The following is a 12701-nucleotide window of genomic DNA, read 5'->3' as shown; positions in this document are numbered from 1 at the left end:
AGGCTATAAAATGTAGTTTTGACAGTGTGCTGTAATCCCACCCACAGCACAACAGATGATGGGTCTTTCAAAACACACTGCTTGTTATGGATATCAATAAACCTGAAAGAAAAATCAAGAAATGAGCTGTATTTGTAAAACATAAATTTGTAGACATCAGAGATCAGAGAACCAGCAACTACTAGCACCTCTTAAGCTGAATGCTTTAATAACTGTCATTAATTGTCCAGTTTTATGTGACATTTAATGTGATTATACTGTTGCATATTATGCTTTTCTGGAGAATGACTTGTATATCAGGAGGATGCTCAGCATCCCTTCAGCACTAAGTCTTAATTACCTTGCTTCTGTCTGCCAGCAATTCTTTGATCTTAAGAAATAAATCAGTATTTTTTTGTTGCAAATTTCTTCTTGGAGACACAATGTTTCAAATTAGACTTAATACACTGAATTTTTCAATTCAATTTTTCATTCAAGTCAGGGTGTATATATGATGGTGTTTTTTCTTTTGCAGTTGACTTGTTTTAGGCTGTAAGATTAAGTTTACAAGATAATAGTCTCTCTTCTAGCGAGTCTTGTTTTTGCAAAGCATGTTTAAGTTATGTATTTATAATAACATATCATCATTCTGACTTTCATGTAGTGTGATGTCGATCAAGAATGTCAAAAATTGGGTATAAGACTAAATGACGGCTAGCCAACACCTCTGAGGGCAGCTACTCTACCCAGCTAGCGGGGGAATGAGGTGAGAGCTGAGAAAATGGCTGGTCCCTCCAGGATTCCACAGTATGAATGTCACAGAATGTCACAGTAAGAAATAGGCCGCCTGACCAATTATCCTTCAATTGGTCCGGTGACAACACAAAAGCAGAAAGTAGAGGAATTCCAGGGAGGAAAGAACTCGTTTACATGTAGCCCAAAGAGAGCCGTTGGTACTTTGTTTTGTATTCTGCTTGGCCGTCAACATATCATTGTCCTGTTCGTTCTTCCGTTTGCTAAGGATAACACTTAAACTATCTTCGTTTGCTTTCCTTTATGCTGTTAAGTATTGTTTTCGCACCTGCATCTGTTTACCCCTTAAACCCCTTCGTGTTAGGGGTCCTTTGAAAAGACAGAGCCCATGCTCTTGCACAAGCTGTATAAATAGGCAGCTCTGCACAATGCAAACAGTGGGTGTTTGGTCACTTGGGCATTTGCCTACAATACATTGCAAGCTCAGTCTAAGCACCGGAACAGAGCAATAACAATCAAATTAGAAAAACATAAGTATCTAATTTGATAATTTGGTCAAATAGGCTACCTGCCAGTCAACTTACCTGTGAGACTATAATTCTAAGAAATGTACAGTATACACTCTAAGAAATGTATACACTCTAAGTAAAAATGTATACTGTACCTTTGCTTGACACTGGGGCTGTACCCTTGTAATTGTATGTTTAAAGGTACAGAAATGTTCCTCAGAGTTAAAAGGGTTACAGTGACCTACAGCTAAGGGTACAATTGACAGACCCTTGAGGGTACAGCCCCAGTGACAAGCAAAGGTACAACTTTTTAGCCTTTTTTCTGAGATTTCTGTATTGCGATGACTGCTAATATTATATAATAACCTCATATGCAATCTATATATCTTAAATTGGCCAATTTGTTCTGTTCACTAATCTTTTGCAAAAACAAACAAATACAAAAATAAATGAAGAGAGCACAGTCTTAATAAAGATTCACTATTTGCATCTACTGTAGGAAGTGGCTGCCAAATGTATTAAGATATTAATTTACCAACTGCTTTATTGGTTGGTGAATTCTAAAATTAACAAATGAGTAATACTAAGCTTTTATATGAACCACAGATATCCTCACTGCTCTCTGTCTTTTTCATCCGCACTTGCCTGTAGAAGGGCCTTCTTAATTACTCTTCCTACGTCCTGCCTCCACTCTGGGATGTTTGGGTTGTACTCATCCAGATTAGGGGAGAAAGATAAAAGGAGTGATTTGAAGAACTCTGTGAAAACATAGGAAATGGCCATCTTTTAATAATTCTTCCATTGAAAATTTTCAAGGACCCAGCTCCATGATAAGTTCTCTACAGGTGAACAGTCTATTAGTTAAAAAGATGAATGCCTTGCTTTTAACAAGACGACAGTATAGTCCTATCTTGAATATTTAACAAACTAGTATATTACTCTGAAAAACAAATGCAATTTTTAATTAAATTTAACATTAGCATAACAGTTCTAAAAGCATTAAAGGGAGAATGGTAATACTTCTGTCATGACAGGGCAACAAATGTGAATTATAAGCAGTGGTTCAATGAATATCCCTTTTTATTCTTGTCAAAGGTTGTAACTGGGAAAAAAACAATTCAAAAGGTTTCAATATAAAAACAAAGAAAATTAACAATTATAACTACTATTTACCTTGGACTGCTATTGTTCTTGTATCCTGTAATATTATATTCCCAGAAGACACCTGGACTGTAACTGTATTCATTCCCTCTGCTGCAAAAGTAGTGGAAATGCTTCCTTCCAAGGTTACTATTGGCTACAACAAACAAAAGAAATTGGTAAACGTATAGGTATATATATATATATATATATATATATATATATATATATATATATATTTCCAAGGTATTGTTTCTATACAAAGCACAAGTATAAGCATGTTCACATTTGTTTATGTTTACAAGAACATAAATTTGACCCGGCACTTAGACATTACCTCAGTGCTGTTCCAGAACCACCAGAAATAGGTTACGGTTCTAGGATAGCTTGGCCAGACAACGGCAGTGAGGTTGACCTCCTTATTCCTGATTGCAACAAATGGAGCTAGGAGATGGACATGCTCTATTGGGCCTGAAAGACATCACACACATCATTATAAATATGTACATTTAACCTAACTATTTATATGTGATGGTAAATCAAGATACTGAATTATGTTATTGATTGTATATAATAATTATTGCCTGTTTGTAGACAAAATGTACTAGGCATACCATTCTTATTAGTAACCCAAAACCCATTTAGTGACAATAAGTGAGATTTCAAAACTTTGCATGGTAACATGAGATAAGAAGATGTCGCCGTAAGAAGATGATCTGTTTTACTTACAGCTGATGTGTAAGTAAAGTGTAGTGCTGTCAAATCCAAGGTTGTTTTCTGCAAGTGCAGTAACTCGAAATATTCCAGCACTTTTGTAAAGATGTTTTATTCCATCTTTCGTCCAGGTAAGGTTTGAGTAGGACACCGCTATGCCATCCCCAAAATCCAACTGAATGTTTGTTCTCATAGAATCACCCTGTGGGCGGACAGAAGCACAAGTTTTTCCCCTTTACACTGCTGTACGAAATGTGATGAATGTTTTCATTATTACTTGATCACTCGGATAGCGTTCCTTTCCTTTCACAATACACGTCTAATGCTTCTGCTTATTGCAATCATACTAGTGTAACTTTCTGACATTTGCCTTCTGAGAGGTGATCATTCTACTGCTGAAGCCAGCTGGATGGAATATTTCAGATTACGACTCAACTGCACTGTGACAATTTCCCCTAGACACATGTACAGTACATAATATCAAAGTTAAAAAACTGGTAGTGCATTAGTGCATTAGGCTCCTAATTAAAAAGTTTCATGTGACTGCGATTAATAACATTTATGATTAGTGTCAGCTTGCAAATTAAACTGAAATACAAAACAACATGTTCAGATAATTAAGTGTATCTTCGTTTGATGTCACACAATGCGGAAAAAAACAGGATAAAGGATAATTCAGGATTCAGATACAGAATCCATGCATAGAAATGACAGACGGCAAAATGAATAGACACAATAGGCTGCATATTTTTCACCTTATGATCTGCCCCTGCAAATGAATCAATGGACCCATGCAAATTGCAGGCTCCTTTGGGGCTACATCTGGCAGTTAGTAGCTTTAGATTGAATGGCAGCAGCCAATAGTGATGGCAGCATCCAAATTTGGGGTTATCTGACCCAGCTTGCAAATCCCAGATCTCCCTCTAGCGCAGTGTAAGACAGTACATTTGTGATATTCATTTGTGATGCAGCTTGAGTCGTGAGAAGTGGTAATGCATTATTACAAATGCAAACATTATCTTTTTGAGGCATTTGGTTTGCTTTTGAGTGCTGCGGAACGTGAAGAGATGCACAGATTCACTGGGTGGCTATGAGATATTTTATGCTTCCTTGCGTAGAAAATTTAAACATAAAGTGGCTGCAGAAAAAGCAGCAGAAACATTTCACAGTATGAGGGAAAAAAACATAAACTGCATAAACTGGCATTATTCTGTGGCTATAATGCAGTGTTTGTTATTCTTCTTGTTTTGCAATTGGTTTCAGAAACATTTATTCTTTATACTCTAGGAGGAAATGATGTATTTTCAGTATATATTTAGGTAGGATTTCAGGTTTTCATGACAAATGCGATTATCATGCTCACTGTATCAAAAACTTAAAAGTTTTCTTAAAATATAACAGCATGTATTTAATTTCTCATCATTTTGAACTAACTATTCGGGAAAAGCTTCTTTTAATGGCAGTAATGATGAGATACTATACAACAGTGTTTCCCAAACCAGTCCTTGGGGAACCCCAGACAGTCCACGCTTTTGCTCCCTTCCAGCTCCCAGCCAATCAGGAACACCGAAAACCTAGTATAGGTGTGCTGGGAGCTGAGAGGAAGCAAAAACAGACTGTCCGGGGTTCCCCGAGGACTGTGCTGGGAAACACTGCTATACAATACTACTGTATATTGGTACTATTATATATTACCTACATTACACAACATGGTCTGTTGTCTTGCATATTCCCCACATTCCTGTATTCAATAAGCGGCCAGAACATGGATGGAATCATGTATTTTATACATCTGTTTGTGTTTTAGTAATATTTAAAATATTTCAAAATCAATCACCCCATTAAGCATTCCAGCTGTCACGGCTGTTAGGGCTACTTGCTAAACAGATCTGTTTATCTGTATTATTTTAAAGGAAAGACTTTTGTCATAGAGCCTTTACCTTACACAAGAAGCTCAACCTGTTTGCACGTAGCACATATCCTGAAAATATTCTTCAAATTCTGTAGAACTAATCAGGAAGCAGTAAACGAGGCTGTAAGGCTAAGTTGATTTGACTTCACTTTTGTTTTTTCTTAATTTTTCCATAAATCTCAAAATCAGGTTTAAACAATTGTATTATAAGCTATAGAGCAGGGGTGTCAGACTCCAGTCCTGGGGGCCCGGAGCCCTGCATATTTTTGGGTTTCCCCTCGTTTAACACACCTGATTCAACTCCTTTGCTAATTACCACATAGCTGTTGAGCTACACAGGGCCCCGGCCCTCCAAGTGTTACGAGCGACGGGGCAGGAACCGCGGAAGCAGGAGCCTGAGTCGGGAAATCGGGTGAATACGGGGTTTAATGAGGAAACAGCGAGGCACAGGGAGCAAAACAGGAACCAACGTCACGAAACGTCAATGACTGGCCAGCGGTAAGACAGACTCGCAAGCACTGAATACACAGAGCTGATTAACAACAACTAGACACAGCTGAAAACACCGAGATTCCACACAAGGTAACAAGGGGGCGTGGCACACAGGAAGATTGGACGAGCAGGTCATGACACCAAGACTGGTCTAGAGGGTTCTATTATGAATATTTTACTCAAGCCATTTATTTAACTGCAGCGCATCTTTAAGGGTCACTGACGGTAACAAGGTATCTGTAGCTGTCAGGGTTAGTGCCCATCCTACCCTGCTCTTCATGTCTCCTGCCCGTTTGGCCAGCAGGTGTTGCTGGTCATCCTGTTCTCTGTCCTGTCTCTTGTCCTTCCGCCCCAGTGTGCTATCCCTATTCCCCAGCCTCCTGCATGGCTCATTGGGATGAGTACGTGGCTTAGAGACTGAGAGCCTGCCAGTTGTGGGTCTGAGGCTGACTTGGAGTGTATTCAGCTTTCTGTGTTATGCTCGTTCTAGATTTGGTGCATGTTAAAGTTCCTTAGTTTCATGCTCGTTCAGTCGTTTAATTGTAATCTGCTCCACCTCTTCCTTGTTGTCCCGAGTGCTTTTCAATTTGTTAATCTGATTATGATTTGCACCTGTTCCTTGGTGTTTGCCCTGGTGTTCCTGTGTATAAGTGCCTACCTGTGTTCAGTTCCTTACTGGTGTTGTTGTTACTCTGTGTGTGTGTTACCCTGTTCTATTGCCCAGTCCTGGGCTCCATTTTGCTTAGTTCGGTAGTTGTGTTTATTCTATGGTTTTCAGTTAATTCTTTATTTCTTCCCCTGTCTATTTTTGACCCCTCATGGCCCTTTATTTTGTGCTTCGGTTCAGTTTTGTCACTAACCCCCCCGTGTCTCTTGGGACCCCCTCATTTCCACCTACACCATGCCATGTCAACCTGACAGTATCTCCCGATTCCTTATTCCTGAACAGGGAGGTGTAGCTGCTGACTAACTTCATTGTACAGCATTTGACTGTCATGGCAGCGTGCAGATAGTGCCATCCTGATAAAAAGGTCTGGGAAGCGGAAGGTTCCGGTACTGTGACAATGCGCTGACCTGAACAATGTTATTCCAGACAACGGCAATGTTGCTTGGGGGGGCGGGGGGGGGGCTTCTTAAATGCAACAAGGCCTGAAATTCTTAACATCTTCTGCGTGCCACCCTCATTTTGTCGTGGTAAAAATTCGTTTGTATATAAATAAAAATAAATGTCACATGCCTGCCATAGTGGTATGTTTGCAAACAACCATAAGATAAGAGTGGCCAGTCATTTTCAATGCCTTGCTTAGCAAATTTTTCTTAAACTGCCCTTCTTAATCCTAACAGCATATTAAATATTTATCACCATTCTCCCCACCCAAGAAATACCACCATATCAAGCTTCATGAATATAAATTAAAGTTGAATTCAACTGGAGGATTTCCAAATGCATAAGTCCACTTCCACAAGGATTCTTCATCTCCACCCGCCCCCCACTCCCCCCCCCCCCTTATCGTTTTTTCATATCTGAGAATCCCTTTCTTAATGAAAGGAATGGGGGCTCATTTCCTCAACTCATCACACAGTAATATGACAACTTTGCCACGAAGGAACCCAGAGAGGGAAAGACACACCTCAAAGCGTGATGAAAGACCTCTGCCTGAGTGATATTGTAATATCACTGAAACATATTCCCCTGAATCTAATGCAGACTGCTGCAACATCATATGGGAACAGCATGCCCTGGAAATATTCTGTACCATACTCCTTCCAGGGTCAAAGCAAGGTCTCCCCAAAAACTTCCTTTATAGGGCTTTTGAATCTCAGGTGAGGGTGAACCTGCACACCTTGAAGACAACATTCATGATGGAAGTCAAAAAACACTCTTTTTTATTCCCAATGACTAATTGCAATATGTAATTAGAGTGATTTGCAGTTTGTCTCATTTTTAAGAAAAGACAATGTGCACCGGCACCAGAATGAAACTTCTTACATCCATCCATCTTCAAAGCGCTTATACTTGTCCAGGTTGTTGGGAACGAGGGGGTAGAGACTGTTACAGACTTTGGGCACAAGTCTGTGGTCATCAAAATCAAGATGCCAGTCGAGCAAAATGAACAGTACATGACTATATTAATTAATTAAAACAATGAAGTAGGAATCTATTCAGCTAATTTGAAGCTCTGTACTTAGAAACCAATTTTCATGGTGCAGGCCTTGTACAGCCAATTCTAAGTACATTAATCTGTGCAAGATGATTATATAATTACCTGCAAAGTTATTAGTGTATATTAAATACTATACTACAAGGCTGACTTTGTGTTGATTGGGCCTAAATGTTCTCATGCACAAAGATTTAAAGGATGTGCAATTGTGGATTTTTAGTGCAATACAAAGCAAGTGTACAAAACTTGCAAAATTACAATCTAATGTGGTTTACCAAAGTTCGTGACATCTACCTGCAGTGTTGGGTAAATATTGAGGGGTTTTGTAACATAAAATTTTAAATTTAACTTAATTATTAAGCAACCATTAATCAGTAATGCAAAAATGGGTCAAAAAGTAACAAATTCAATATCCATCCAAAAATTATGCAATATAAAGCTTATGTTGTTTTACAACAGCGTACACGTCTTCTTTGTCTGTGAAATTTCACCTCTCACCTCTTTCGTATGGAAATGTCACACAGCACAGGTGATTGCATAATTTAACTTCATTTACCATTCAGTAAATGTCAAAAATCAAGAGAAAACTCTAAAGAGAATGCCTTTATCCCATGCAGGAGTTGGATTTATGATAATATTTCAGTTAGAACACCATGTGATTTATATATGCTTTCTTGCCTGTGATCTATATAATTAAACGGGACATTCAAGATTGTTCCGTCCAACTGCGAATCCTTTTTTTCCTTTTTAATTGCCACTCACAGTAAAATTCTGTGACCTGCACAGTAGGTCACTTTATACGACAAACGTGAACCAGCATACAGTGTAATTTAAGTGCTTAAGTTGCCATCTCCTTAATAACCCGTGTTTCAGGTTTAAGTGTTGAGTTTCATCTGAAGCGACTAAAAGATTTTTTTTATCAGACAGCAGTCTTCATTTTTCATTGTAATTTTTACTTGATTTACTTTTTCCTTCTCACCGATTTCTCCCTAGCTAAGAAGCGGGTAGTCTCAGTCTTTTGAGATGCCGTTTTCGCACATAGTTAATTTTGCTATTATAGATTTGTAATCTACAGCTTGGCAATAACCTAATATAATGGGATTATATTATATATTTTATTACTGAGTCTTGGGGTAGTGCTGATGCTGTACACAAAGCTGTGTGACTTATCTGTGGCTCTGGGTAATTAAGTTCCCAGTAAAACAAATGGCAAAACAAACTCACCTCTTCAAGATGCACAAGGAACGTAACGTTGGCACCAAGGGTAGCTGTCAGCTTCCCGTCATTAGTGATCAGCTGAAGGCCTCTGGGAGTTGAGTTAGGGCATTGCTGCTTCTTGGCTGTATATATTTCCTTCACTCCCTTTGTACAGTTATTGGATGCTACTTTCCGGTATCTGGCCAATGGACAGGGAATATACCACTTATGTTTTTGTTCAATGCATTAGCGCGTTAAAAATAATAAAAATGCTATTCGGATTGTTCACCCAATGGGAAAAAAAAAGAGTTATTCTGTCACTGAGGTGATATAGAACAAAGGGTATCGTAGATGAGAAAAATTCTGACCCAGTGCTGTTGAGGAAGTTTCTCCCATAGCTGCAGCTTTTGGTCACTGTGGAAGGATTAAACCAAAATGCCGGGAGGCATTTTCCATCCCCGTGGCTTTCATATCCATAATCACTGCAAAAGAAATTGAAAGACCATCATTATTATTACTGTTGTTGTGCTATTGTTGCTGCTGTTGTTGTTGTTCATTGATTAAAATATTTAGGGTGGCACATTGGCTTTTTTGCTGTAACCGCAGATCTCAAGGGGTGGGGGCTTGAATCCCAGCCCTTCTTTTCATGTCAAGAATTTGCACTTTCCACTCTTGGCTCCCTGTAGCCTGGATTCCACCCACAGTCCAAAGTCATGCAGTTACGCTAACTGGTCTATCTAAATTCTAAATTGTAAAGTGTATGACGGCCTGTGTGCACGTGCCCTGTGGAGGACTGGCAGGCCTTCCAGGCTGCACCTCTGGACTCCTTAGATAAAATACAAATATGTGACAGTCCTGTTTCAACAGAAGTTCAATTCTAGGTAGGAGTGTTTCACTCCCTCTCTGACAATATGAAATGCACCTACACTACAAGGTCTAAGATACAATACAGAAAAAAACACAATAAATCAGTTTGGCTCTGAATGGACACGTTTTATATCTATTTAACACATACTGAAGAGTCTTACATTTTCAGTAAAATATATGTAAAATGTTCTTTTTTTCGTCTAAACACGTCATTATTATTTTTCACTGCTATATTGTAGATGCTTGTAAATTTCCAAATCAATCTTTTGTTCCGCCACTAAAGACTAATGCTGATGGTGGCAGTCAGCAGCACAGGCTGACAATTAACCAGCCAACTGGCCATCCATTATCTCATTAGGGTTTTGGACAAAGTGCTGTGAACGTCTGTTTATTTCAGAACATTGGAAGAAATGTTGATTCTGTTAGTTACTTTCACTGTGCACAGTTCATGTATTTTTTTCATATAATTGAGTGCCTTATGTTATTAGGTCAAGAGGATCTTACTTATTCCAAATTACATAATAAAGTATTTTTTTTGCTTCCATCAATGTGAGTAAGACCTAGAGTTAATGTAGTGAAATGTGCTGTTTGTGTGAGCATGTAGGAAACGTAGAGCAGTGGAAGGTGGTTGCCGGAAATACTGATCTATTGATTAATGCCCTGGCCAAAAATGCTTCAGGTAATGAAATCCAGGTGACCCTGCTACAGTCGTTTGCCTCTTTGAGGTTAGAGAATGATCAGTCTGTTGGGTTTGGAAATGAGGTGTGTACCTGTTCAGCTGTTTTGAAAGTAACACTTTAAGTTTGCAATATTTCTTTGTATTTTAATAGTCATTATCTTTTTTAAGGAGGGGGGCATCCTCATGCTGTGATCTTACTTTAGTCTGGCTTTGGACAAATGTGTCCTGATTTTGTAATAATTTCCTTTCTTTCTTTTGATCCCAAGCCTCTGCATCTGTCTTTTGACCACCTTCCACTCCAGCAATATATTCACAATTTTACATAATTTTATGACAAAATAAGAACTTTTTTTCATGCAAGTTAATTCTAAAACATTATAGGTACTAAAACTGTTAACAACATAAGTAAATCAATGTTGCACACGTCCATGTGTGCATCAAAGGTTGCAGACTGACTCATACATAAATCAGCTCGTTGAATATATCGTCTCCTGAAAATGTCAATAAAAACAACCTCTTCTGGGAGCTAATGGAGTTGCGCACATGCTGTTTGACCTTGTACAAACACCATTACAATCAAAATATTGAAGTACTGTCCTGAATTTGCAGCTATTTCAGGCGTTCATTTGATCCATTTGCATAATAATGCTGAATTAGAAAAATCTTTAATCTCTCATTCATAGCAGTGCGTCATCTTGCACAGTATTACCACAGATGTAGAAATTCATCCTCTGCTTTTTTAACCCACAGTCGGCATCAGCAAAGCTTTAAAAATGGCTAGCTTTTTAGTGCAAATTAAAGAAATAAACATATTTTACTAGTAATTTTAATCCATTTGTCCATCACCCACTTTTCCTTAAAAGGGTTGCTGTCAGTGTAACTTCATAATGTTGGATTTTTACAAAATAATTTATTTGATGAAGAGAATACAAAGCTGCCTTCTAGGACATATTTCTAGTGCATCCAGATGCAGTAAGACTGGCAGATTAATTAATATAAATGCATTAATTAATTCATTCTTGAGAAGAGTGCAAGATTTATTACATTTTATGAAATTCTCATGTTACACTTGTGGGGGGTAGGTGGGGGGAGGAAGGAGACAGCAAAGACATGAAAGACAATGCAATATAAGAATTGTATTTATTTAACAGACGCTTTCATCCAAAGTGACACGTTTCGAGAAGGCAATGTCAGACGATCCCTGGAGCAATCGGAGGGGTTATGGGCCTTGCTCAAAGGCCTAACGGTGAGACCACTCAGCCAACCGCAGGATCTGAACTGGCGACCTTCCGATAACAGGCAGGGTCCCAACCTGCTGAGCAGTCTTGAACAGGGACGGCCTTGTCTGTCAGAGGCCCAAGTACTGTCAGCAACATTTCCCTAAAGCTGGGGAAGGAACGGGCAAAACACCAGGCTTGTTTGGCAGACAATGACCTGACTCACAATGTCTGTTTGCTCACTCCTGGTTTGTACTGATTATTCTGCTATTTAGCAGTTAATATAATTAATAAAGCATTTGGGTTTTCTGCCCAGTCTTAATTGTAGGTGTTCAGTCTGACCCAACGTAACAAGTATAAAAAACATATATAAAATATATATATATAAAACATATATAATGTTTTGAAGATACACGTATAAAGCGGTAGATTATATGAACTGTGCAAGTGAATTTTAATTGTAATTTTTTTTAGTTAATTGATTCTTAGCAAACAACACAATATGGTGTAGTGATTAATAACATGTTTAACTAAAATAAATTGTTTTTCATGGGGCGGAGTCAAAGCTACTACGAACTAGTCAAAGCTACAAACAACATAAAATAAACATAAATATCAAATATAAGAAACATCTTAACAGCTTGCTTTGCTCAAGCTGTTCATCTTCAGCATTCTGCAGTCATTCCCACTTAGCTGCTTATGTCAATTTGTTAGACGTATTGCAAACGAAAATCAATATGCATAATGATGGCGGTGTATGTATATTTCAGCCTCTATTTGATCAACTTGTCATCTGTTTCAGAAGATCAAACAAGCTAATTTGTCCTAGTTAGCATATAGTTTTAAAAGCAGACGCCGTTTTATGGGTCCTGTTCTGATATCCTCTATAGTGTGCATTAAAAGTTATGGATTATGAATGGGCGGTACAGTATGTGACTCTGTGAGATAAGATCAGAAGGCTGACAGCTCAAATCTTTTGGCTGGGGAGTGTTGTCACTGTGGGGGCCTTTAGCACTTCAGCAAGGCCCTTAACCCCAATTGCTCCAGGGACAGTATCTGAATCATCACTTTTACTTTTCT

The 12701-nt window shown here is 38.5% G+C and overlaps 1 protein-coding gene across 1 annotated transcript in view; it reads right to left on the bottom strand.

Moving 5' to 3' along the window:
• sorcs3a (sortilin related VPS10 domain containing receptor 3a) overlaps positions 1-12701 on the bottom strand; it is a 169213-nt gene that overhangs the window by 12002 nt on the left and 144510 nt on the right. Inside the window, exons 17-22 of the mRNA XM_023798977.2 lie at positions 9227-9340; positions 8886-9057; positions 3111-3297; positions 2719-2852; positions 2415-2538; positions 1887-1999 (exon numbers count right to left, since the gene is read on the bottom strand). Coding sequence (XP_023654745.1) covers positions 1887-1999; positions 2415-2538; positions 2719-2852; positions 3111-3297; positions 8886-9057; positions 9227-9340 — 844 coding nt within the window. The remainder of the gene's footprint in view (positions 1-1886; positions 2000-2414; positions 2539-2718; positions 2853-3110; positions 3298-8885; positions 9058-9226; positions 9341-12701) is intronic.

Source organism: Paramormyrops kingsleyae, chromosome 20 (genome assembly GCF_048594095.1).
Source record: "Paramormyrops kingsleyae isolate MSU_618 chromosome 20, PKINGS_0.4, whole genome shotgun sequence".
NCBI lineage: Eukaryota > Metazoa > Chordata > Actinopteri > Osteoglossiformes > Mormyridae > Paramormyrops > Paramormyrops kingsleyae.
Note: the sequence above shows the minus strand (reverse complement) of the source record. Positions and strands in the feature narration are given on the sequence as shown.